This window comes from Larimichthys crocea, chromosome XVI, assembly GCF_000972845.2.
Source record: "Larimichthys crocea isolate SSNF chromosome XVI, L_crocea_2.0, whole genome shotgun sequence".
In the NCBI taxonomy this organism is placed as follows: domain Eukaryota; kingdom Metazoa; phylum Chordata; class Actinopteri; family Sciaenidae; genus Larimichthys; species Larimichthys crocea.
The window spans coordinates 10,027,899-10,055,762 of record NC_040026.1 but is presented as its reverse complement, the minus strand read 5'-3'; the positions used below and the strand labels follow the sequence as shown (position 1 = coordinate 10,055,762).

Below are 27,864 nucleotides of genomic sequence, written 5' to 3'. Positions count from 1 at the left end.
TTAGCATACTAACCTCTACCCTATTTTCTCGGCTGTCCCACTCTCTAAATAGGAGGGCATTCCATTGCGGTGTGTGTGTGTGTGTGTGTGTGTGTGTGTGTGTGTGTGTGTGTGTGTGTGAACTACTTGAGGTGTACAGAGTTGTCATCCATGTGATGTTAACACAGATCCCCAAAGGGCAACTGGGGATGAGTGTGTTGGTAGAAGCAGCAGCAGCAGCAGCAGCCCTGTGCTCTGGCCTAGAGCTAGTGGCCTGAGAGACAGTGCGGCAGACTGCACAGGATAGGGCAGAGGCATGCAGGCAGTGGTCCTCCGCAACTGATGAAACAAGGCAACATTCCATGTAATCACTCTATATATAGCGGATGCTGGCAAAAGGGGGGTTGGAGGGCAGAAAATCTTGTAAAATATGAGGAAAAATTAGGGCAGGCGAGCATTAAAGATTAATCGTGACACTGACTGCCCGGCTCAGGCTTGCCATGCGGAGAATGCAACCATGGAGATGGGAAACAGAGAGGGAGAGAGAGAGATAAAGTGGGAGAGAGAAAGGAGACACTTTGGGAATGAAAATGCCTTGCAGATGAATTCTGGGGTGATGAATGTTCCTGGTTCAATACCCAGATGAATTTATGTGTGTTCCATTATGAGAGGGTGGGGATGAAACATGGAGATAGGGCGAAGAGATGGTAAGAGAGAGCTGGAGAGAAAGCCCTCTCTGAATGTGCTGGTGAGCTAGCCATGCAGAGCCCATTGCGAACAAGCCATCTGTAGAGATAAGTAAAGAAGTGATTACAACAGGCCCAGCTCAATTTCTGACAGTTGACGCTTGACTGCCCCCGTAGAGCCGAATTGATTTAAATGAAGAAGCTATGAATATTTTAGAGGGTAGAACCCCCCTTTAACCTGAGCAGCTTCGATCTCCCTCCCATCCCCTGTATGTATGTATGTGTGTGTGTGTGTGTGTGTGTGTGTGTGTGTGTGTGTGTGTGTGTGTGTGCATATAACAGGACAGACAGAGGGGAGACTGTAATTAATGATAGTGAGATTACGGCCGTATGTCACAATGTCTGCAATCAGCTGCCTTCTTTAAGCCCTGATGAATCAATGACACTGCCGGGATCTTTTGTGTGCCCTGTGTGTGCTCATCAAAAGGGGCTTTGCAGTGAACACCAACCCTTGTTTGGGGATTTAGCGTCAAACCGAACTGGTGTACAGTACACTCTTGACTGATGCCTCCGGCTAATTCTCTCTACGAACAAGCTGGGGCCCATCGGTGGGTCTGTGCGTGCGTTCACACATACACAAAAAAAAGTGCCCAGACAAAAATATGCTGAATTTCTGACTTCTCTCTCTCTCAATATAGAAGGACGCTGCGATATGCCACACCCAGGATATAATAAAAGTTGCCAGTCAGCTGTATTATTCTTTGTGCGCGTCCAAATGTCGGTTGCTCTGCGAGTGTTCAAGGTGATGAACCACACCCGCTCATTCCACCTTTAACAAATGACTGAAACAACGGTCACTATCAAACAAAAACATGTTGTATCTTTGTTGCTCCTGGTAACCTTGCGGCACGCTGATGATCCCAGTATCTCTATTTAGTAAACGATGAGTCGCATTAAAAAAGGGCAGCAACAGCTTTTGAAGGTTGGTGGCAAGGTGGCGTTTTGGGAGCGAGTGATGGCAGGTTGTGAAATGCTGCCCCGCGGCCTTTCCCAGGAGAGCAGCGGCGTTGAACTCCCTTCACCCCTTTGCCATTACAAACATACCTTGATGACAAAATGTGTTATTGATGTTCACCTGAAGGTGAAAGCAGGCGTGTTTCTGTGGACATACTGATCTCTCATTCGCACACACACTCACTCTGTGTGCAGTTCCAGGCGTTCAGGCTACTAAATCACTGTCGCCATTGGCTGAAAAAGGGTTAGGCAGACATGGCGCAATAAGGAGCCTGCCTGACGCTTCCCTTGCCTGGAAGAACAGGGGACCTTGCCTCAATGCTGTCCATCCATCCTGTCAGTTCCATCAAGATGGGGATCAACAAAGCCCCAGGAGATAAGGCCTATTCTCTCATCAGCCTGTCCATGAAAGCACAGAGGTGCATGAACATTAAAGAGCTTGCAGGAAATGTTATAAGGCTCAGGGACTCACATTGACATTAAGGGCAAACACTGCAGTTCTTGGATATTAAGGCCTGGGATATCCATCACAAGCTAAAAGGTATTTTACTTAAGTTGTAATCAGCTTTGCCAAGAAATCCTAAGTGGATTGATCAAGAAAATAAATTTAGTAGTTTGTGTTCTGACCTGTTCTCCAGCTGTTTACAACAGAAACCACCCTTCAATGTCAGAAACTGACAGTAGTCCGGCCAACTCTGTTCTGGGGACAGGACGCGCCTCTCTCTGTTTATGCTCTGTTGTTCATGTTTTTCCTAATTCTCAGCAAACACTTGCCAAATAAAATCTGCATAAATAAAAGAGGGGGAGGGGGGTGATATTCACAGTTCTTTCGCAGGCACAACACCAATCTGCTGGCCTGCACACAGTCCAAACACATCACCCACAGTTTTCCATGTTGCTGTCTAACAGCACAAACAATTAGGGACGCTGTGTTGCTGCGCTGTCTGACACTGCAGCCTCTCCGAAAGCCAAAAAAGAGAAACCACATGGGTTTGCACTTCACCAGCAAAGCTCAAACTTTCTTACTTTTTTCTCTTCGAAAAAAACTCCAAATAACCTCCTCCCCCTTCATCAAATTGCTCCTTCTTACAGTCCGTTGCACCGAAAAACAATAAAATACCATCTGTTTTTTCTTCGGCCTCGTCTCCTGCTAGGCAAAAGGACTTCCGCACTTAAATACCACATGAGTCAGATTAAGCTGCCAGTCACTTGCCCCTCAGACACACAGCGTTCACGTCCAATAGCCCACTTGGCAGTCCCTGCCTTCGCGAGACAAACTAGTTAAAGCTCGCCCTTCTCTCTGCCTCGTCTACTCTCTATGGAAATCCCTGGTGACCGCTTTCTTTCGTTCTGTGGACAGCCTGAGAAAAGCAACAAAGAGCGAGAAGAAGTCTATGGGCTAGTGAGCATTTGAGCCCACCCCGTGCAATCCCTCTTTCCCCCATTTTTAAGTGTGTGACAGTCATGTGAACAAGGCCATGCACATTCTTTCATGCATGAGCCTATGCTGTAAGGATACCGACAGGCACTCAGCGAAAAATCAAGTGCATTTAATCTGCAAGAACTGAGCCTTTTTTGCCATCAAGATTCAGCACTGCTGCTCTGAATATAACCAGATTTTAAGCAGCTTTCTGACATTGGCTGTGACTGGACATGGCAAACGTGGGCTGACAGCAGCTGGATGGAAACTGTCAAACAACTAAAGTGGCAGCATCTTTAAAAGGGACAATAACATCAGAGATGAAGCGTCCATATGATCTGGATTTGAGCCCAGCCACCTAATGGGACCAGGAGGCCATTTACTTCAGCAAATATGTCACTGAGTGCACTCTTCGAGCCAGAGAGCTCGTCTGTAAAGCCTGTAATGAATAGTTAGATCCAATGTGGAGAGGTTGAAAAAACAGTGGACCAAAAAGGAAAAGCACTGAGGGGGTAAAAAAAATGTTTAGCTCCACCAGCAATCTGTTTCTAAACCCACGTTCAGAGGATAACATGCCATGAAACTACTGTCTGTGAAGTTTGTATTTAAGTCCAGAAAAAGATGAAGCCAGCAGATGTTTTTGGGATTGTCTCGTGCTTTTGAGCCTGACTGGTTTGGATTCCTGCTTAAGGACGGGAGGTGAAAAATAAATCTTTCTCCAGTTTGTCTGTTTTGTTTTCTACCCATATGATCCAATAAGCCTCTGAACCACGTGATGACACTAACGGATGTTGTGCTTCGCTACTCTAACCCCCCCTCTTTTGCTGCCACCGCTCCCTGGTTGTGCACTAAATTTTTTATTACATTCAAGCAGTACAGCAAAGAGCAGCTATGCAACCCCCTCCGACACCCACACACACACACACACACACACACTCCCCCTGCAACTCCTCCGTTGAGCAACACAATGTGGAATCGAGTAAGGGATCAGAGGTCTTTTCCTGGGCCAAACCCCCACAGTCTCTCTGATACGAGCTCACATGGTTTGAATCAATGCTGCCACTAGAGCTGTTTAGTGGGCCAGTTCGATAAATACTATAAAGCTCTCTAGACGTATGCCTGCGCTGAAAAATGTATGAGACTTGTCCTTTTAGTCGAGAGGAATTTCTAATCTCATCCGACTTGGAGAAACAAGCAGTGAAAGAACGAGAGAGAGGCTACAGCACAAACAGAACTGTTTTGAGTGCTTTTGTTGTTGCTGCCAAACATCTGAAATTCCTGTCGAAATTTCCCTTTGTCGTGTGTTTCTATAGTCCTGAGACAAGGAGGAAATTGGCCCTTAAGAGCCTGTGGAGATTCCTGCCTTTTTACACTCCTTCAGCTGTGAAAGACAACAGAGCTATCTCTTCTATAAAGGCCTGCTTGAGCTTTGTGCAGTGCAGCTCCCTTTGAGGTGAAGAATGGGAAGGGCCTCTGTGATACTTTGTTGTTGCAATAAAACTCTCTCTTATTGCAGCAGATACCGTATCAATAAACTGAAATCTCCCATGACTGGGGGGGAACACACACACACACACACACACTTGCTCACTTACACAAAGTATGAGATTTGAAAGCACCATCAGACACTGACATGCTATTTTTAGACACAGTAGAAAGCATGTGATGCCACCTTGGATACAAATTAATGTTTGATTGCATTTATTAAAATTAAGCATTTATTCTAACGTGTATATTCAGATAAATATGAATATGTTCCCCCACTTTAAAATACATTTAAATATCAACAGATGAGGGCTGTCCAGTGTCTGCTCTGTGGCCCTGTGTTGTGTGCAGCTATCCCAGATTACCAGAGGAACCGAGGGGATAACACTGGCAGGAAAGTTTGATCTGATTAACGCTGGCATGGCTCGTAAAAACCCGGTTTGCATCAAGTGCATATTTCAGGAAAAGCTTTTTGGATAACGTGGGTCGGATCAAAGAGACGCAGTCTCGCCGAGGTTTCTCAGGAAAAAAAAAAAAAAAAAAGGAAACACAACACACAACCACCACACACACACACACACACACACACACACACACACACACACACAGAGGCTGGGCGAACACTGAGGCAGGAAAGAGAGAGCCGAAAGTGGGTCAAGTATATATAATGCAGTTATGGCGCTCGGTGACGGCAACAACATGCAACGCTGTTTGGCACATATTATGAGCTTTAAATTATTGAGAATAAAAAGGCCTTAAAACACCGAATATAGACGCAACTGCCGTGTGATTATAAATATGTAAGGACGTCGGAAACACACCTTTTTATTATAGATTATAAATACACACGCACACGTGGACATTTACGCTTTATAACCTCCCCCCTAAATTAGTGAAATGAAGTTGAGGAGGGCACCTACAGTGATTGGAGCCGTTCCAGTGCTGGTTCCTGATGGACGTGCTGTAGGGATGGGGCGCTCCGGGCACCAGTCCTTTCTCCGGGATCAAGCATCCTCTGCTCTGGTTGTAGTAATCCATCATTAAAAACGGGTTCGGGCTGGGATTCAGTCCCACAACGTCCACACTCTCATACATCATACGGTGCAGGGCGATAGCAGGGGGTTATTATTTAAATAAAAACAATATATATATATAAAATAATAATAAACTATTGTGGCGCTCGCAGGAGCTGTGTGGTTTTTAAGCTCACCACCAGCAGAGGTAGAGACTGATGGAGGGGCCAAACGGGGGGAACTGCATTAATATCGGAGGAAAAGTGACAAATCCAAACACAGCGGGGACATTTGAACATTTGGCATCTTCTTCCAGAGGTGTACTGATCGAAAAAAAAATAAAATAAACAACCCAAATCGAGGTGAATCAGTGTCTTTGGAGCCTAATCGGCTGCACTCAATTTAAAAACATAATTTAAAAAAACAGGGTGCATGGTGTCCAACGCAAGAACACGGTTTGTATCCACACACACTCACACACACACATAAAAAAAAAGAGAAAGAAAACGTCCGGATAACTTCAGTACATATATAAATATATATATAAATATAGATTTATATATATATTTATATATCAGTCCTTGTCGGCCTTGCTCAAACAGAGAGCAACATTTGAGGCTGTATCCACACCATAAAGAGACAACAAGCAGGATAAAATCCAAAGAAAAGAGGACACCAATCTCCAAAGTCCGTGTCGACAACGCGGAGGAGGGGGTGGTGGGTTTATCAATGGGACCAAAGCGCCGATATCACAGAGGAAATCCCGTGTAGTTGCAGTTTGTCCTTTGGGTTACGGTTGCTTGTCCCGTTTGCGCCCGCCGTGGGTGGACTCCTGTCTGTGTCAGCTCCAGTAAATGAACCGGTCTCCCTCCGTGCGCTTTACAACAACAACAACAACAACCGGTGGCTGGCTTCCCCTCGGTCAGGACCCGGTTCTCGAGATATCCAGGTTCGCATGAAACATGCAGCAGCACAGTCTTGTTTGTGTTTTGGAGAGAGAGAGAGAGAGCGAGGGAGAGAAGCCTAAATCATTCCCACACCAAATCGTGCGGCTATCATGTTCTGCAAAAATGTGACAAGGCACAGCAGCTGAGGACTTTGGCTCCACCTCCACTAGGCTCATTTTTTTCTCTCTCTCTCTTTCTCCCTACCCTCTGTCTCTTTTCATGGGTAGCTCCACCCACCTTTAACCCCTTCAGGGATGTCACCATGGATCTCCCTCTGTCTATAAACCCGGGCCCTGCGTGGGACTGTGAGAGGGGAGGGTTGGGTTGGGTTGAGGGGGGGGCCCTCACTCAAATTTAGGTGCGGTGACTTTAAATAGGAATATATTTGAGGACATGATTAAGTTATATAAGCTCAGTAATGAGTCTTTCCTAGCATTACATGGAGTTCATGGACTTAATGAGTGCTGCACCACACTGTATCTCTCTTGCTCTTTTTCCTGGAAGTTCCCATCTATGTTCTCCCTCTATTTTTGGGCTCCTCCTTCCAACTAATTTGACCCTATCCCCCCATCCTCTCATCAGTTCCCTACCCTCCGATTTTTTTTTTCTCCCCCAGCTCAGTCTCCCTAATTTGCCTAATGCTATGCGGCTGAACTTTTCCTGAACCCAGGGAAGTAGGCAGCCTCACCTCCTGGTGACCCACTGGCTGACTTGGATTCGCCTTTCTGGCTCGCTCTCATCCCACATTATTCAATGTTTCCCACCTTGTACACTCAGTAACACCAATACACTTTTCCTCAAGTGCTGCCCAGAGAGGCGCCTCAGTTCACCCGGTACACATAAAGTAACACAAGTGGCAAAGTCACCCCAGTCACGGTAACTGACCCTTAACTTTTCTCACAGTGTACTTTACAGCTGCGAAGCCGTGGATGTTGTTTTGCTTCGGAGTTGCACCACCTTCCCAAATCAAACGTTACTCCACCTTTACTCTGCAACATTCCATGCAACATTGTTGTAACTTGTTATGCAAACATGCAGATGTGTCATGCCGCGAGTCCATGCCAAAGCTTAGTGTAGCAGAACCACAAAGGCATGAATATTTCGTTCTCAAAGTCAGGTGATGCAAATATCAGCGCTGAGAGAATGGAGTGACAGTTAAGGTCACGGTTCCACAAAGACATACAAACCTTTTACAAACATCAGTCTCATGCTGTAGTGTTGACAGGAAAAGAGCTGAGCTTTTCACAAACTTTGACCTGTGATTGTCATGTCTATGGCTCAGCTGCTAGCTCAAATTGCCTGCACATGCAAACACCCATTAGATGTCATTTTGTTGGAGGAAATCTCACATTATATAACTGTTTTTTTAACCTTCGTGTTGAGTGAAAATTGGACTCATTTGACCTCTTAAAATATAAAAATATCAAACATGTTAGATCATTGATTGGGGCGTCCCAGACAAGGTCAAGGACAGCTTTCAAATTGACAACTTAAACAGTGTATCTTGAGGATTTTTTTTATCCTGCTCTGGTGTCTCAGTGTGGCTGCAAAACATTTCAATCCTTTTAAAAGATCCCTGCATCATGCAGACATGAATCAAAAAACCTGTGTGACTTGAAATCTACCCCACAGCCTGAACAATACCTCTCCTCCCCCCACTTTCCCTACACCTGAGCCACAGGCCACAGCTGGGGCTGACCGACACAGTTTTTTTGAGAGGGATTATCTGCATGGAGCCTGGCAGGGGGGCTCGGCCTGCTCCGCCCCCACTGACTGTGACACTTATTTAACGCAGGCCCCAGTGTGTTTACCCTGCCTGATAAGAGCTCAGTGTGCAGGCCTGGGCCACAGTGACCCCTCGCCTGCACTGATAGTGCAGCCACACATTCCTTGACAGGATTAGCCGTATGAGTAATGGCTGTCAGAGAATGCTAATTTTCCAGGGTCTGTTTTCTTCTCCGAGGGGAGAGCATTCATTCTCGGGTAATACCCTGTGATAGCATAGAACAAGCTAAGAGATAACGGATTGTTGATCATTGCTTATTACGGAGGGGGAGGGAGGAATGCCAGATTAGACCTGAAAAAAGTCCTTTCCTCTGCAGCTTTCTAACATTTGTTTTTAGACAAAAAAGCCACTTTGTCATTCCTAAAGAGAGCTGAATATATCCAGGTGCCTACGATGAAATACATTTGGTAATTTTACATTCACAGAGAGAGCACAGGAGTGGGTAAACAGTCAGGAACTGTATTACGTTATACCAATGGAAAAATAAGCTGGTTTAATGCCAGGTGGTATCCACTCTGCAGAAGAATGACTCATCGCAAACAAACACACACATGTATACACATGAGTTTACCAGTCAGTTACAGTGCTTATCCACACACTTCACAATGGTTGCCACGAATGTACAAGAAGTAAAAGTGGAGTGGCTTGGCTCACACCAGTCCAGGTGGCTATTCTTGTTCCAGCATCAATAAGAGCCACACTCCTGAGAACATGGAAAAGTACTTTGGCAGGAAGCAATGCCAGACAGAATGAGATTGTGTCTCAATCCCCTAACTTGTCACCGAGAGTCTTGGTTGTGTGGCGTGGGCTTCAAAGCGCTGTTGTATAAAGTCCAGACAAACGGATGAACGAGCCTGATTAAAGCACTATTCAGACGTGATGGCTTTATAGATGGTTATGTAAGTGCGAATAACAGAGGGATACCACGAATGGTAAACATAGTGTTCCTGATTTGGAGTAAAGCTGGGACTGAGAGTCCAGCGGAGAGGTGGGGGAGAGAAGTTGGGGTGAGGGATTTTAGGAGGGAATTCAAAGAGTTTTATGGGCAAGGGCGTAGAGGAGATTGCTGACTGGACCTTCAGGGTGTCAAACTATTTTTACTGCCCCCACTTTCCTTCTTTCTTAGCCCAATCAGGGCTGTTAGGAAGCAGTAAAAAGTGTTCGCCTTGCCTTTTCTCCCCCTCAAGGAGATGTCCAGGTCTCTGTCATGCTGTGGGGCAGAAACATGTTGTCTGCAAGTCAGCAGCATTATCCTACAATTGTGATGATCACTGCCATAATCCCACTACACCTCTACTCCTGCTACTGGCATACTCCCAGCAGCCAACTTCCTCATGCCAATCTCTAACCAGGATCACATCTCCCCTGGGTGCATGTCAGCGTGTGCTTGTTTGTGTGTGCTGAGGTGCACGTTTGCTTTTAAGCGTACCTGAAGGTCCACCAATCGGTCTGCTACCACACCGTTCCCCTCACTGACATTACGGTTTCTGTGTGTGTGTGTGTGTGTGGGTGCGTGTGTGTGTTTGTTTGCACAGCTGGTTTTGTGCAACGCGTACAGGCAGCACCAGCCAAACCCAACAGCTGTGCTCTCCGACAGCGAGCCAACGTGTAATGAGGGCCCGACCCTTCGATGTGAGAACAAGCCGCAGTTATCGATGAACACTGCACCGCTTCCACCTCATTTCTGTCAATCTACTGGATGCACACACACGCACACACACACACACACAGAATGTCTGACCCAAAGTTAAACTGTTCAATACATCCACACATCTGTGCTTTGCAATCCTCGGTGTGTGTGTGTGTGTGTGTCTTTTCTAAAAAAAGCCCTCTTAGTGGCTGCAGGGATTTTGTGAAAGCTACCCCCCCTGTCATTATCCCTTTAATGTCCGTCTGACAGCAGATTCCAGCATTTATGGTACAGGGCTATATCTGCCCATAAAGCCTTTTATTGTTTAGCCCAGCTCTATGGTGGCCGTAACCTGGTTTTCCCATTTTTTATGGGGACCTTCACTATATCACAGGGGGGAGGACAAAGCTGCCCACCATCAGTGTTTACCAAAGTATGGCCTACTCATAAATCCATCATGGCCGGCGGCATTCTGGAAATACCTCAGCAGTGGGAGAGAAAGAGAGAGAGGAGGAGGGAGGAGACATGGCGTATTGTGTAGCTTGTAACCGTCCACACTCTACGGCCTTGAGTTAGAGGGCCCATCTCCGCAATGATCATAAGGTCTATGTTCCTTTGCACTAAGTCCATCACTCAGCAAATCAAGAGAAAATTGCTATGGATGTTACCCTGGAGGAAGGATATCTTAATATCGGTCATCCCAGACTTGGAATGGCCCCCATTAGCTGTCAGAAATAGAGAGATGTTTAGTACATACGGATGGATACACAGCTAATTCTATTAAGAAAGACAAGCGGGACAGAGAGTGAAACACAGAGACAATTCCACCTAGGAACAACCAAGAGGGCAGGCGGAGAGAAGAGACTGAAAGAAAGGATAAATCAATCAATGAGCCGTGACGAAAAGAAATGTTTTACAGATATTATTTAAGCAAGGTATTTTCTAATAATGAAAAGATCACAGTGTTTGCTGAGAGTAAAGATCAGTGACATCTGGAGTAAAAAAAAAAAAGGACAGTATTGAACAAGAAGAGCGCGTTTGTTTTATGTGCCATCTCAGTCTTATAGATTCCAATCTCATCATTTATATCTTTGGTGAGATAAAAAAAAAATGAACCAGATATTTAAGACACTGACAATGGAAAAACTAAGGCGCTTTCAAACAGTATCAGGAGGCTAAAGCAAAGAGATTATCAGTTCTTGGAAAGCCCAGAGGAACAGAGAGAGAGAGAGAGAGAGGCAAAAGAGGAGAGCAGGAAGAGGATGGCAGAGGCTCGAAGACCTAGGAGTTCAGTCAACATCTCTGTCCTGCCAAAACTCACTACGAAATTGGCATCACTGATGCAATTACAACTCGAACTACATCCTACTTATCTATGTATGATACCCATTCATTTCTCCATTTCCTGCATGCAGGTTCTTGACCGCAGCCTTGCCCTTGTGGCCTTAGCTCAGAGTTCACAAAAAAGACAGACAAAGTGTGAAAATGTGGGAGCAGGGGGAAATTTTTTAAAAAGCCGTCTTCTCATCTTTCAAGCTTTGATTTTGCCTGTGTTGCCTGATTCGAGCTGTTTCATCTCCCGCTAACAGAGATCTTAGACACTGCTGCCTGTGTGTCGAGGCATCGTGTCTAAAAAGCAGCTCTGTAACCCCCCGCTCCACAGTATTTTCCTATCTCCCACCCTCCCTCTTGCTGCTCTCTCCAGTTTTTGAAGTGCTGCAAAGGGCCAATTTCCCGTTTTCCATTCAGAAGTGTGATGCACGGGGTGGCCTGGAGGGGATATGAGAAGAGGAGGTGGGGACGGGGGGTTAGTGGTTCGCTTTAAGTGGATTGCCCTCAGTCTTGTTGTGCCCAGCCCAAAGCATTATAACGCCTCGGCGAGTGACCTCCACTTGAGCGGTGCCCCTAACACCAGCACTAGGCAGGGCACGCTCGTTGTTGTGCTTAGTACAAAGACCGAATGTGTGCCACGATCTGTGCAGAGGTTGGATAACTGCAGGCTGAATGTGCAGTCAACACTCAACAAAACAGTTATGTGTGCATGCGTGTGTGTTTGTTGTACAGCTCTAATCCTGCCCTTGCTTTTTTATAAAACTGACTGCTCTTCCCTGCACACATGTGCTTGTTGCATCCCGTTTTTGAGTATGTCTGTGTTCACGCACGCTCCCCGTCAAGTAAAGCTGAAAAGTACAAAAGTGCCGAGCTGGTTCAGATGTTAATGAAACATGTGAAATCCCCTGCTTAGCCAGCAAGTTGGGAGCTGGGGACAACAAAGGCCCACAGGAGAGCAACAGACTGCCGCGGCTCAGAGCATGACAAATGCCCCTGCCATCGTCACCAACGTGGCCCCTGTTACCCTGCCTTTTATAGTGAGGTGGGGGGCGGCCGTGGGGATCTGCCTCATTCTAACCTGGGGAGGGGAGCAGGAGGAGGGTTAATGGAATGGATGACTCCGCCACATTAAAAGAGAAGGGAGCAGAGCGATGAGGGTGAGGGAGGAGGTGTCATCAGCATTTCAAAAGAGTGGGGCGCAGGGAATGTAGATGGAGCAGCTACTCCCCTTTCTCTGCCATCTCTCAGCCACTCTGTTATTGTCCACCATGCACCCCAGCCCTAGTGTGTGTGTGTGTGTGTGTGTGTGTGTGGCTATATGTATTTACGTGTATGAAAGAGAGGAGTTAATTGGATGAGAGGCAGCCTTTTTTATCCACAAGTCCCAGAGGTGCGCATGGGTCAACTTCATCTGAGAGCAGAGGATAACCCTGACAGTGAAGAGCCCAGATCTTCATTGCGCTGTGGTTTCTGCAGTCAAAAGGTTTGCTCAGCTAAGCCACAGGCAGGGCAGGAAAAGAGGCTCATCCTTTGTCAGGCCCAGACAACAAACCCAAAGAACTGCTGTGAAAATTGATATCAATGTCAAACCTTTTGCCCCTCAGGCCCCAGCTTGTCCCGCTCTTGATATTTAGTAATGCAAAAAGAAACACTCAGGGGGAAATAGGGAACTACATGAAAACATGACCAGCATCACATGACTCATCATATGCCAAAATATGCATCCGCATCTCTCAACACAGAGCAACTGTTGTTCTGTTGCTTAACAATATTACACATATCTTGGCAATCTCGACGACCTGACTCTCGCGGACTAGAACATTTCAAATAAACAGATCTGCATTGGCAAGTACGGCTGTCAAAGGGGTGCAGAAGGGAGAGAGTTACAACAGAGGTACGCGTAAGCTCTTTCCATCCATTATATTTCATAGGGAAAAAGTTAAGAAAGCACTTTTTTTTCCCCTTCTTATGTCGACTCGCTTTTATGTCATAAAGCCTGAATAGAAAATACTTTAAATTATCCACCTCTGCAGTCGGGACTATCAATCCAGCGCTCCATCTGTGGCAAAAACTTCTAAGAGTTCAAGCAAAAGCACAGAAGGGCTTTGGACTGATATAAATAAAGCTCTGCAGTCACTATGGCTACCCAAACCATCTGTGTTGTGAACCCATAGAGAGGGGGAGTGTCTCAATAGTAAGTAAATGGGCTAATACAAAAAGTGAATGGCTCAGATGGGCAGATCATTAGCCGGCCACATCTTACCATTCTCTGTGTGATACCAGGACAGGAGGGGGGTTGATACATGAAAAAAAAGAATCCTGATAATATTTAACCAGTGGAGATCTATCATCAATCTGGGCTCACCCCCCCTCCACACCACCCCACATCATCAGTCCTCACCCCCAGCTCCTGGCCTATTGTCATTTAGACCCAAGCTCCCTTTCACTCTTTATTCAATATTTTTGAGCCATTGTTCCACCTTACATGCCCCCTCTGAACTACATTACTTTTCCCACTCAGCGGTGAAAGGAGAGGGACAACAGCCAGAAAAAAACATAATATGTTATAATGTCAAGAGTAACAAAAACGTCAGCCAGCCATGGCAAAAAGTCTGGGGTTGCGCATGCATTCTCGGGCACAAACTCCAGACTGAAGCATGCACACTGTCACACTTTGTCCTCTCATACTTGCACACACACACACTTTTTCTCTCCTTCACACACACACACACACACACACACACAGTGACCCTGTGGGCTTTGCCGGGCTCTTTGAATGAAAAAGAGAAGTCATTTATCCGACTCATCTTTGCTGCACCTCGCAGCACCTTTTAAAAACACTCTTTATTCCTTGCTAACGCTAAAGCTGCACCTTACTGACAGCATGATGGAGAGCCCCATTCTGCCTCCCTTTCTCCCCCCCCCTCTTTCTTATTCTCTCTCTCTCCCTCCTTCTCTTTGCTGTCTCTGGCGCTTCCCCTGTCTTTCCACCCTCGCTGCCAACAGTCCTTGCAGAAAAGTGAAGGCTGAGCTTCAGTGACAATGTAAGAAAGTGTCGGCCCGTGCGCATATGTGCATCTGACTGTGTGAGAACTTGTGTGTGTGTGTGTGTCTTGGGGTGTTTTGGCATGGATCCCTGTGTATCAGTGTTTGCATGTTTAATCGGGGGAAAAAAGGTGTGACAGTGAAATGTGTATGAAGGGGAGAACAGGAGTTCGAGGGGCTGCTGGGAGGCCTGGCTTGTCAGAGCTCATCAGGAGTTAACAACATCATCCTCCAGAATGCTCTCACATATTTCACTATTATTTGCTCAACCTGCAGAGATGCTGTATTATCAATACAATGCAAATTACATCTGTCAGCTGTATTGTTGTCCAAGCTTTACATCCAAGTCTAGCTCTAGGCTCTGCTGATCAATAAAGTTCATTTTAGATTTCATCTTTCACGCAGATTAGAAAGTCTCACCCTTTGACAGACCGTACCGCGTAAGCTGCGTGCTCATGTAGCTGTTTTCTATTTACATTTAACACATGTCAGCCCCCTACCTTCCTTATCTTTCCTGTTTTTCAAAAGCACCTTCAAACATTGTCGCTTGATGCATATTCCATTTAGGACACAGTTAAGCGTCAGGCTGTCTAGACCGTGTTTGACCAAGGGTGTGCATGCTCTCAGGCTTGTGTGTTTATCTGAGGTAGTCTCTATGCAACCAAGCAGACATTAACAATAAAACCTCTAACCTAGTTGGACGACAGCCCATCTCTTTCTATCTCCCTCTCTCTCTGGATGGATCATTCATCACTCTCTCCCTCTCTCTTTTCCTCCACACAGCATCCTGGTCCACAACATTAGCCCCACCAATACAGCTGTTAGTACAGATAAGGGTAACACTCGTGATACGTCGGATTCAAAACGTATTATTATGTAGAGTATGAAAAATAAATAAATGGACTATAAAGCGCAGAACAGGCGTATAGAGGAGAAGACTTTAGCTATAGAACTGAAAATGGGCCAGGCTGTTTCAAGGTCATGAAAAAAAAAAGTTAGCTAGTATTAATGCTGTTTTCCTTATCTGATATCACTATATATTTTTTCAGGGATCAAGTGTATCCAAATGTAATGGATGTAAGGCCCCAAAACCAGCTACTAATGCAGCAGCCATCTGGCTATCTGAAGGGCAGATCCGACATTTGGGGGAGGCTGCTGTTCCTACATGACAGCAATTAAATGTACTTTAGTAGCTGGTTGAAAAGAAGAGGTATGGAGGTTTAATGGTTGTTGGATAAAATAATCTATTGCAACATGTGTGTGTTCTGGGTGTAATTCAACCAGTTATCTGTGTCTTTGTCTTCCCCATCACTATTGCTTGCCTGCTTTTATCAACCGAACCAGATTCCTGTGTTACATCTTGACTCATCGGTGGGTACATGAGAACTCCTGTTTTTGTTGAATTGCAGCATTATGAAATAGATTTTGCAATAAAGTTGTGATAACTGTAGCAAGGAGTGGTGACATACTAGGAGCTATGTACAGTAAATGACATTATCAGTAAATTAACTGTAATGACTCATGGTTTCTACACTTCCTTTTATTGTAACTTCCCTTTCTTGTAAAATGGCTGACATCCATGTGTCGTATATTTGCACGCAACCATTGTCTTTGTGTGTTTGTGTGCGCGTGTGTGTTTGTGCTTGTGCCATCCCGGGTGGTGTCGGCGGCTCAGTCGCAATGTCATCCTTGTGTTGTCCTTGTTCTGTCGATCTAAGACGTCAGGACTGTCTGAAGCCCTTTAACAGGATGGATCAGACCCTCTGCATATCTTTCCACTCGCTCTACACTCACAGTAATACACACAACACACAAATACCTTTGAGACATAACAGAGCCAGGGGCAATTAGATGTTCTATGGACCCACAGTGTGCCCTCACACCATTGTTATAGGGCTAGAAATCACAAGGGAAACATATTATGTTATTTTGAATAGTTGCAACATGAGATGCAACATGCAAAAGATGAAAAGAATTCAAATAAAAACCTTTAAATGATTGTTTCCCCTCAAAAATGACAATAATGTTTTATCTGTTAAGAAAATATTTCAGATTAACTGAATGTTCATTATTAAAATGTTAACAATAAAAGATGGATACACTCTATTCCAATGCTACAAGAAGATACAGTGCAATACTCGTGTCAGTGTATCGATAAAGGAAGTGTAAGGTGTGTGTGAGAGAGAAGCAATAGCAACTATGACACGTGAAAGAGACTGCGTGTGAATAATTCACGAAGGAGAGAAAGCGACAGTTAGCAGGAGTGTGTCATAGGACACTGACGTTCCATCCATCCATCCATCTACTGAATCACTCCTCATCTTTCTCTCTTTCTGCTCTGGGGAGTTCAGATAAAGGATAATGGATCTGCTGACATTCAGATGTCCCAAAAAAAGAAGTTCACAGTAAATAACCCCGTTAGCATGGAGTCACATGCAAATACATGACAAACAAGAAGCCAAACAGGGACATGGACACTCCCACAAAACAAGCATTTGAACACAAATGGGTGTGTGCACAGACAGTGCTCAAATATAAAGGACACGTGTCCATCTATTATACAAGCATACATTATCACAATATCTGGATAATTTGTGCCTGTATGGATGCTGTGTAATCAATTTTCTATGATCAGGCAACAAAGAAAGATTGGTTAGCAAGCTTGTAAACAAAACACTACCTCTCTTTCTCTCGCAAACACAAAAAAACACACACGCTCAACACAGACGCACACACTCATATAATGCCCTCCAGGCCTGGTGCTTAGGGAGTTGCTAGACTACACCTCAGGGTTCAACAGTCAAACCCAGGCAGTTAGCCAGAGTGCTCCGGGCTGAACTTGGAGTGATACTCATAATTTGTGTCAGAGAGGCTTCTGCTGAATAACAATGGCCCGATAATACAACGGCACCAATGATGTCCGTGCACATGTCACACCCACCGTTTAGACCTGCAGCTGCTACCTAATATCAGATGTATGAGCAGAGTGCGTCTAATGTTTGAACTGGAAATTGACCCAAAGTCAGTTCTATGTATCGAGATAGACGCGAGCTAATTAAAAAGGTTGAGTCAATAGATGTACGCAAACAATCAATGACTTGAATTAGAAGACAACAACACAGTTCATTTTATTTTTGTGTCATGTTATGATAATAGAGTTGTGAGTTGTAGGAAATATTTGCTGCCATAAAGCGTGCGGCAAATCCCACCATCAGCAACATGCAGGTGCACGATCATTCCAGCAAGCAGACAACAATAGACACCGTCCGTCCTCCCTCCCTCTCTCTCTCTCTCTCTCTCTCTCTCACTGTGCCAAAAATCCAGTCGGGTGGCAAAACAGCTGAGTGAGACACATCATCGAGGGCATTTCTGTTGTCCCAAAGCAGAGCCGCACAATATGGCTGACACATTCAATGACAATGGCACGGTGACAAGAGAGACCAATACATCGGTGAAAAATGTGGGTTTACATATTTGGCTTTAAACGCTGCTGCACTGTCTATGAGTTTCTTGTTTTAATTTATGTTTTGAGAGCAGAGATCTTTGATATCAGTGTGTATATGTATATACTGTACATATATTAAAGTATACATACGCTTTTGTTAAATGTATTTTAAATACATCAAATTAGCTTTGGTGTGCTCTAACATTTCCTTAATGTCTCATAATCTCTGTTTGCTTACACCTGTTTTAAAAAGTTTATGGGGAGCACTGTATATGCAAGATAAAAGTCTGTATCAAGGATAAATTGGGCAAATGTAATGTCCTGTGTGGCATTTGAATGCAGTGAGACTTAAATAACCATGATGATGAGTTAGAGCTTAGTTCAAATTTTCTATAGTCGACAGGAGAGAAAAACAGAACACCCACTAAAGAACAATGGATCTAAACTAAACATATCATGACCGTGAGGATAATTTAATCATGCAAGATATATAGATATAATATAGTACAGGAAACAGGTGTAATTGTTTTTTATTTTAAAGAGTTACTCCACAGAGATTACTAGATGCAATTGCAGGCCTATTATCTAACGGCTTAACATCGGTCCAGCAAGAACACGTCGCAGTGTACTTAGATGCAGAAGAAAAACATTTTAGAAGAGACGGGAAAAAAATAGTTCCTGTACTGTAAAAGACCATTGTTGGCATGGTAACAAATGCAATTGGAGATCTGCCTGAAAAAAACAAACAAAAAAAAAACATACCATTTTGCAACAACCATATTCATGGAAGTAAACACCATTTCCAAGAACCGAATGGAGTACAGAAGTAGGACGATAATGGGGCATAATTGAACCAAGGCTGTAGCCAGTTCTATCAACACAAAAACAACCTATGAGATTGAGCATGGGCACATACTTCACATACTTTATTCATAATATACTAAGTCCTTACATACTCGACTAAACAAAAGAGTTTATTACATATGTACATATGTGGCCATCTTTTAGATGTTGATGCTATTTGTGCGTGCCATATACTGTTCACCGGTAAAGTTCCCCTGCCCCCTCTAAAAAAGACAAAAATATGTTTATTACAAAGAGGGATGGAGTGGAAGTGGTTAAATCATGATCCTTCTGGTTCATGTCTCATTGTTCGGTCTGTTCTAGAACACACTTTACACCTCCATACTGACACGTGTGTTCAGTGATTTAGACTTTAGAAGATCTTTGATCTTTCCTCTCTGCTTCTTATCACCTTATCTTCCTCTCACCCTCCCTCTGTATCTGTCCTGGACAGTTCTGCCCGTCTCTTACACATAATTTCCTCCTCTCTTCTCTCTTTGCATATCTTATACTCGATCGATTGTTCCCCCTCCAATTGACCTCTCTCATACCACCATGCCTCAGTTCCTCCTTAGCTCCCTCAGGAAATGGACAACTCTATATAATCAACTTAACTGCTTTGCCGTCTGCCAGCTTGCCGACCTGCCATGCGGTTTAGTGGTCACACGGCTCAGCTCCCTCAGCTTATCGTGCATGGTGCAGCAGTCAGAGGTTCAGGCAGGCAGTGAGAGAGCCAGCTGCCCCTCATATACCCCTCTTGGTGGTGACACTGATTGAGTGGCTAACAAAGGAATCTCTAAGTATGTCGTGTATAAGAAGTCTTTCAGTGGATGCATAGAGCTCAGCCAGATATACAGTGTATATACATGTTTTCTGTACAGTATTACCACAAAGTAACAACAGCGCCAATGTTTCATTTGGAATGAAATACTGACACAATGAAATATTAAATGCCTTTAAATGTTATTTTGATGTTGAGCTGCAGTGGAGACTTTCACTCATTCACTATCTCCAGCTTAATACGTGCATCAATTTGCAGCCTTTTCTGATTTAGATAACTTTGACTATATTTGGGTTCTGGACTGTTGGTTGAACAAACAAGCAATCTGCAATCAATGTTATTGCTGTCCCGGAGAAGTATGTTTGCAATTTTCTGATGGAGACTGACAATTGTTAGGTTGCATCCTTAAAATTACAATAGGACTTTGGAGGAAATTGAAACATACTACAATAATCAAATGAGCGGGAAGGACAACTTGGCAATATCCATTCTGAATTCCCCCAATTTGGGAGAGCGGAAAACATGGTTATAGTCAGACTTCCTCTCTCTGTTAATGTTGCCAAGCTACAAAATAATGTCTGCATTACAGCGCACGCCCAATTTCCTGCCGAATGCTGCCTGTCACATCTCCACTCCACTGCAGAGGAGAAGATCAGATCTGCTGGGTGGAGTTGTGTCTAAATTTACAGTGGCAAGTGTGACATTCATCCGTAGAGTGTAAAGGTGCATGGGCAAGGAGATGAGGAAAACTCAGCTTAAGAAGGAAGGGAGGGATGCTGAGGGAAGGATGGGAGGAGGGGATGACAAGCAGGAGAGGAAGTCAGTTGCCATTGCGATGGGGGGTTGTGTCAAGGAGGCACATGCACAGAGCTCTGATCTCTCACATTCACACAGGCCGAATCTTTGTCTGCTATCATTTCCATATATTCCTCTCTCCGTCCTTCCCTCTGTCTAATTCCTTTCCTCTCTGAAGTTATAACAAACGTCTCTCCTCCTCCCCTCCACTCTCTCTCTCTCTCTCGGGGGAAGCACAGTGCCAGAGCAGAGTTTTATTTGTGTAATTTACATCCTCTCCGACAGCCTTCTGTGCCCCCATCCTCCTCCTCCTCCTCCTTCCCTACAACCCTTGGCTTTTACTGCAGCCAGACCGTCGTAAAGCAGCCGCTCTTTGTGATGAGAGAGAGACAGAGATGGGGAGGAGGGCTGTCTGAGCCGCAATCCAGAGAGAGCTGATTGTAAAAACAACACGCGGTCACTTGATGTAGGTCCGCTTCCTGGATGGCTATTTGTGTGGCTATCGGCATGACTCTGTCTGTGTGTGTGTGTGTGTGTGTGTGTGTGTGTGTGTGTGTGTCAGTGCACCTTCACCCACTGCCTCTCTGTGCGCGCCAAATGTACAAGGCAGTCGCTGGGTTGCTTTCTTGACCAAACAAGCTTTATTATATCCAGGGATCAAGCATTAATCCGCCAGCCATCATGTTCTTACTCTGTACCTAGCTAGTTAGCTGTGGGGGTCAAAGGTCAAATGGTAATCCCATTAGCAGGTGGTACTTCCAACTCACCTGGAGAGGTGCAGGTCTGTTTGGGGGTCAGGTAGCAACAGAGCAGATTAGCAGCTGGGACGGCAAAAACTACCGCTTATATAGTCCTAATTTAGCCGCAACGGGAACTAATAAAAGTCTATTAGCCATATTCAACAAGCTTAAAATGAGATAAGTTCTATCTATGGAGAAAAAAAACCATCAAAGGAAGTCGACAGTCACTCTGAGAGAGACTGCTAACACGCAAAAAAGAAAGTAGAACAAAAGTGAACAAGCACGAAAGAGAGAGGTTAAATAGGTGATGAGAGGAAACAAGTCTCCCTTTGGGACAATAAAGACGAAACTGAAAAAGATCAGCTGAATCGCAGAGATAGGAAACACACAGATAAAAGAGAGCATGGTGCTAAAAGACATGAAAAAGAGAAGATGTGTGCTTTCTGGCAAACAAGGTCACAAATGAATAAATCCCAAAAAAAACAGTGATCCGATCTCCTGCCTTTATTCAGACGTTTCTCAGTCTCGCTTGTTAAAATGTATTAACGGATCAGGTGCAAATGTGTTTAGGTGCATATTGAGCAGGGTGTCAAGGCGACTATCACTGGCATGGACCTGGGCACACACACACACACACACACACACACACACAAGAACAACAGCAGAACTGTGACAACAGGGTTTGAGCTGGAGCTACGGGGAACAATGACCCCCAGTGGCTGCAAAGATGTTTCAGAGTAGAGTGGAACACACACACACACATGCGTTTGTGTGTGTGTGTGTTGAAGAGGGCTGCAGAGGAACTCATTAGGACTGTTAGGCCAGTCAGCCTTTCACAGCTCACAGCAGCTAAGAATGGTAAACAAGCCCACTTGAGCACCCACTCAACAATATCACACACGTGTGCACACACACACTCACACACACACACGCATACACGCTCACTACAGTATGAGATGCCATTTCAAAAGGAAACATGCCTTATTAGAGCCGTACACACGCGCGCTTGCACACGTACGCACAATCTCAAACCCTTTTCTTTTTCAAGTCTGCAGCACCTCTGATTCCACTCTGTTTGTCACAGTCTCCTCTTTAAAGACGACTCTGACAGAATTACTGGAGCCAAAGCGATAAAACGAACAGCGGAGATGGGAAGAGGAGGCTGAAAAGACGGGAAGGAGGTGGGTGGGGGGGTGGGTGGTGGGCGGCTTCCACACTAGCAATGTAAACTTTGGTGGAGCGAGGCAATCAAAGAAGACAGGCCAACGGCACAGCAAAGACATAATTAGCAAACATGAACATGCATCATGTGTCACCCATGAATGCCATCTGCTTCAATTTAAAACTTTACGAACAGAGGAACGACACACAGAGAGAGGCAGTCGCACTGTCTCGCTGACTGATCAGTCGCCATCAATTATTGCAGCTTGTCACGCGCGTATGAGCGTGTACGTAACATATATGTTGGCTGTTATGTAACATGACACGGTGACGCTGTACGTTTGAGCTGATTTAGAAGGTTTCTCATGATGAAACGCTCGGTGCGTATCAGAGTTCACGAGTGAATTGGAATTTAAAGGGTACAAAAAAAAAAGTCTCTGCTACACGTTTGAGGCAAAAAATGAATCGTAATGAGACTTTTTAAAACTTTATTGGTGTTTGCCTAAACAATCAAGTATGTGTTGGGCTCTAATTTGCCGCAAATGTTTTATTTCACTCTCGTTCTGAACCACCAAAACCGACTACAATCGGAAAACCACATGAGCCCACATATGGTCTAAGGCCCATAAAATCTTAATCAAGGTTAATATGAAGAATAACTCTCTCCTCTGCTGTGGCTCACAATATCACAGTAGAGCCATGCCTCTTCTCAATGAAGCAGACCTGATGTGTTATTTTAATCAACTCGGCCTGTCGGCATTAATTATTCACCAGGCTGGTGAATTGGGACGCCCCGCGGGTAGAAAGAGGGAGGGACAGGGGGGTCCCTCTGATTAAGGGTTTTAGGGAGAAAAAAACAAAAAAAAAGAGGAAATAAGAGAAAGAAAAGATTAGAGCTACACCTTCTGCCCTAGTTCTTTGTAGCTTTTTAGCGTGTGTGCAGCGGTGTATGAGGGTGCCCATAAGGTTCGTGGGCAAACAGGCAAGCAGCAGAGTGACGACAAACTGTGTGGATGTGAACGGCCAGGGTGAGGCCTAAGGGTGCATATCAAGGCTCATGTGTGTGTGTATGTATCAGTGCTTCAATCCAATCATGACGCTGCTTGATCTAATTCCTGCCGTTCGGGAAAAGAGCCCCGCCTCCCATGGAGACAGAGCCGTGGGGTAGGTGAAACGTGATTGGTGGTGATGTAGCACACACACACACACACACAGATAAAAACACACACACTCCGACATCGCATGGAGTGCTCCTCTTGGGCTGTGGTGAGCTGAGGCCTGGTCGGTCCCTGCGTGACGCCATCCTCAGGCGCAGCGTCTGGAAAAACTCAGTTTTGAAGTGAGTGACGTTGCTGTATGTGTGTGTGTGTGCGTGTTTGTGTGCGTGTGCGTCCCAGGATGTGTATTTTTGTGCCCGAAAAACACAAGCGCCCCTTGAGTGAGTGTGTGTGTGTGTGTGCCTAAGCGGCTTTGAGAGCGATTCTCACAGCAGAGACAGAAGGGGGAAACACAGCGCCCCCGCTGACACTCTCAGTGGGCTGACACAGAAAGCTTGTTTGGGGGGGCATTAAATCTTAATACAAATGAACACTGGGGAAGAGATGGAGAAAAAGAGAAAATGAGAAGTGAGTCTGACTTAAAGGTGATAAAAGGGAGAAGGGTTGTGTTACACGAAGAAGAAAAGACGAGGAGGAAGAGAGTAGGTGAGGGAGGGGAGGCTGTACAAGAGCGCGCAGAGGGGAACTCCTCAGGGGCAGGAAGGAAGGATGTTGCGAGGGAAAAGAAAACTCTTTCCCCTCCAATCCACAGGAGGATAGCCTCACATGCCAGAAAAGCGTAGCGCGGCACTAAATCAAACCAGTTAAATCATCATGTGTTAATGACTCCGTTAACCCGCTTCTCCCCCCTCTTCCATCCCTCCCTCCTCTCCCCTTCACTAAAAGCCTGTACAGAGGCTCTGTCATCCCTAATTCATCCTCTCAGCAGACAGAGATAGAGGATGGTGAGAGAAGGTAGAAGATGAAGGGCAGGAAACTCTCTCCTGGGACTCTTTTATAAATAGTTTCTGCCAATACCATCTCAGTTTGTCTACAATGTCAGCGTTGTGTGCTTTGATGTCATTGTTGTCCATCACTGTCACCGTGATGGACAGATATGCAGCAATCCCGCATCTCTTGTATTCTAGTTAGCGTGCAGTACAGTTTAATTTATGCTAATGTGCTTAACATTATGCGCCGTCAGGTTTGCTGGCATATATAAAGACGCACGTGTAGTTTGAACTTCATGTGCTTACTATACTGAGCAGTAAGTACTGCTGATGGCGTCGTTATGCTAGTTAGCACAGCAATTACCTGCTGAGCAACCAACAAGAGCAATGAATGTTCTCGTTTAGAGTAATGTAACCTCAAAACTAGTTTGATGAAGACACATCTCGCTAAAGATCCGAAGACTAATGTCACAATGTCCGTACAGTCGATACATTTTTGGGAAATCTTAAACTCTTTTGTGTCTGCGTGGCCCATGTGACGTGCCCATGTCCGTAAGGGTATTAACAGTAACAATCCGCATAGTCAAATTTATGGGCTGCATGTTTGCGGGCTGTCAGATGACCAGATTTACATCACATGTAAGCTTGATTCGATTTACAACAAACACATCCATTGTCTTTTGCAAGAATCGTGGCTTGAAATGAAAACTGTAGATTCCCCTAATATATATGTTGCGACACTGCAAAGCACTTTAGTATGCAAGGCTTATTCTAACCCAGAATCAGTACCAATGAAGCTACACTGCATGGGGTCTAGAAAACAATGGATGAGCACAAGTAGCCACGAAATGATAAAAAAAAATACTCACGGTACCTGTAGCTACATAACAGATTCGAATCTACACAAATGACCAGCCACAAAACATAACATTAGTAGTATACTTCCATCCTAATTAACAACAAATATGTATGCTATCTGCTCTACAATGGTTACAAATAAGCTACCACAGATTCATGAAAATCAAGAGCTTTGTTATGATTCAGAAGAGGGCTAACTTTAGCTCTCTAATACTGGCTTGGGGAACAGACCCAACAAAGAGAAAAACATCTCAACATCTCAAATCACAATGCGCCCTTGAGTGATTCAACAAAAGAAGACTGGAAGAGCATTGTACAGAGCCCATTAATGAGAGACTGAGTTGGTCTGGAAAAAACAAGCATGTTTATTCCCCTTCGTTGTTTGGATAGAAAATTTCCAGTACACCATAATATTGTCACAGCACATCCAAGGCTAAGTGATTTACAGTGGTGATTCATTTTAAACTAATGTATATTCAGGCCTGCACTGAATCAGTTCCCCTGTTGTTCCAAGACCAAAATGAAGACGTAAACAGAAAGTGAAGATTCGAAGTGGAGAGAAAATTCACTGGACAAGAGCCTTTCCAAGCATTCAAATAACGAACAGATGCTAATTACATGCACACAAAAAAAGCATGACTCAACTCTCCATTAGCACCTTGTCCTCATCCGTTGCCGATCAATCAAAGCAACAGAAATTATGTTTATTCTACTGGCTTTGCCTTTTGCAAACAGGCAAAAATGTGCAATTAGTTTCCAATGATCTTGAACAGTTGACATAATGAATTCAACAAACATCTCCAGTGGCACTGGTTCGTCCTGTGAATGTGTTCAAGATGTTAACAGTGTAATAATTGATTGATCCGTTTCCAGAAATGGTTCTCGTCAGTTTGAGCGGCTCTATATGCAAATGGACGATAGGATCGCTCTGTTCCTTCACCCTGTTTTTCTTCTTCCACCCCGCCTCTCCTACCACCCCTCTTTACTCCACCTCTCCCGGCTGAGTGATAAACACTGTCTGTTGACCATAAATCCAGGGGGAGTCCTGACAGGCGTCCCAATAAAGCGCTCTATTTTCTCCTTGTTTGGTGGGTTTGTCAGGGGCCCAGAGGAAGTGAGATAACATTAGGAGGAGGATGAGGAGGAGGTGAAGGAGGAGGAAGAGGAGACGCAATTTCATCAGTGCCGCGCATACACGCGAACACAGGAGCACACAGACACGCTCATAAACAAACTGAGAATATCCACATGGATGGACGAAAAACACACTCCAAATGAGTGGTTCGTGTGCTGAGTGGCCAAAAACGCCCAGACTGCAAGACATTTAGTGAAACATCGGCTTCTAAGCTGTGAAAAACACATTTTTTTTAGTTGCTCTTGCCTTCACTCGAGCAGACACTGATAAACACAGCCAAGACAACAATCACAGAAACACAAACCCCAACTAACATGCAAAAAAAACACCAACTGCCTCCCGTTCTGTCTGCGGGAAAACATGTGGGCTTCCTCGTTTATTTGAACACAAAGCTGTGTGTGCATATCATAATTCATGACATACTGCTTTGTTGCTTACCAAGATATAGAAAAGGGCAATTTAACTGAAATGTGGAGTTAGAGGTTAAAACTGTTTTTCACTAGTTTTCAGTCCAGGATTTTTTGGGTGGCTCGATGACACGCTGAGGCCACCCTGAGCATACCCTTGCACCCCTAGCAGAGAGATAGAGGTAAATTCATCTCACTCAGAGTGTTTCAGAGTTAGTCATGTCATTTTCTGATACAAGTTTCAGCCACTTCATAATTGCTGCTTGACTGCTCCTACGAGTGGGCGTGGCTTCAGCACCCACAGTCCTGGAGCTGAGAACTAGCAGTGAGGGACTCATCGAGTACCTCGAGTAGCTCGATTACAAAAAAAAAAAAAGATAGAGGAATTTACTCTGCCTCAAAATTAAATTTAAAGGCCACGTTTCGCACAGATTCTTTTTAGTGTGACATAACATGCTTACATTACAGGCTATGCGTCCCCTGCAAGGTGGAAGAAGACGGAAGGGGGCTTTTGGTAACGTGTGTGGACAGTGTTGATGTTCAGAACCGCAGACGCCGGGACAGAAAACAGCAAAAACAGAAAAAGCAAAAGTAATAAGAATACCATAATTTTCGGACTATAAGCCGCTACTTTTTTCACACGCTTTGAACCCTGCGGCCTAATTTATAGATTTTTACTGGCCAACGGCCACCGGGGGGCTTTCTCTAGCAGTAAACGCAAAAGTGAGACAGACACATGGGGAAAAATTATGCGCCCAAGAAGACACTAGTTTTGAGTTTTTGATTTTGAACTGTCATTTTGCGCATCATGCACACACCCTCATTGTGGAAAACACACAAAGAAATGCACATGAAGCAGTTTTTAAGTTAAAGGCAATCGATCTGGCCGGCAAAGATGGAAATAGAGCTACTGCACGTAATCTTGGCATCTGTGTTGATGCCGTGTTGATGGGGTGTTATTTCTATATACATGTACATAATTTATTTTATTTTCAAATTTAGCTGGTGCGGCTTATATTCAGGAGCGCTCAATAGTCCGAAAATTACGGTAATAATTTTATCCGATTACTCGATTAATCGATGGAATATTCAGTAGAATACTCGATTACCAAAATATTCGATAGCTGCAGCCCTACTGAGAACTACTGCTCATATTTACTGATTTTGACACTTAATGTCACTTTACATGGACTTTAAACTTCTCTAACTAGCTCTAACAAGCTCACACCAACAGCCCCCTGACATTGTTCTTTTGCGTTGGGATTCTTGGTGTGACAGTCACATTTCTCCATCTCTGTCATGCATAAACAGAGTGCAAACATTGATTTCTTTGCTTCTAATTAAATCCAATCCTACAGCGGAACTGCCAGGTTCT

The 27,864-nt window shown here is 44.7% G+C and overlaps 1 protein-coding gene across 14 annotated transcripts in view; it reads right to left on the bottom strand.

Annotated features, from left to right (window-relative positions):
• The window catches only part of raraa (retinoic acid receptor, alpha a), a 134,560-nt gene that overhangs the window by 31,182 nt on the left and 75,514 nt on the right, over positions 1 to 27,864 (bottom strand). Inside the window, exon 1 of one of the 14 annotated variants that reach the window (XM_010736289.3) lies at positions 5,505 to 5,682. The exons of the other annotated variants lie outside the window; for them this stretch is intronic. Within the exon in view, the coding sequence (XP_010734591.1) occupies positions 5,505 to 5,682 (178 nt within the window). Of the gene's footprint in view, positions 1 to 5,504; positions 5,683 to 27,864 lie in introns of those variants that run through there. 14 annotated transcript variants of the gene reach the window in all.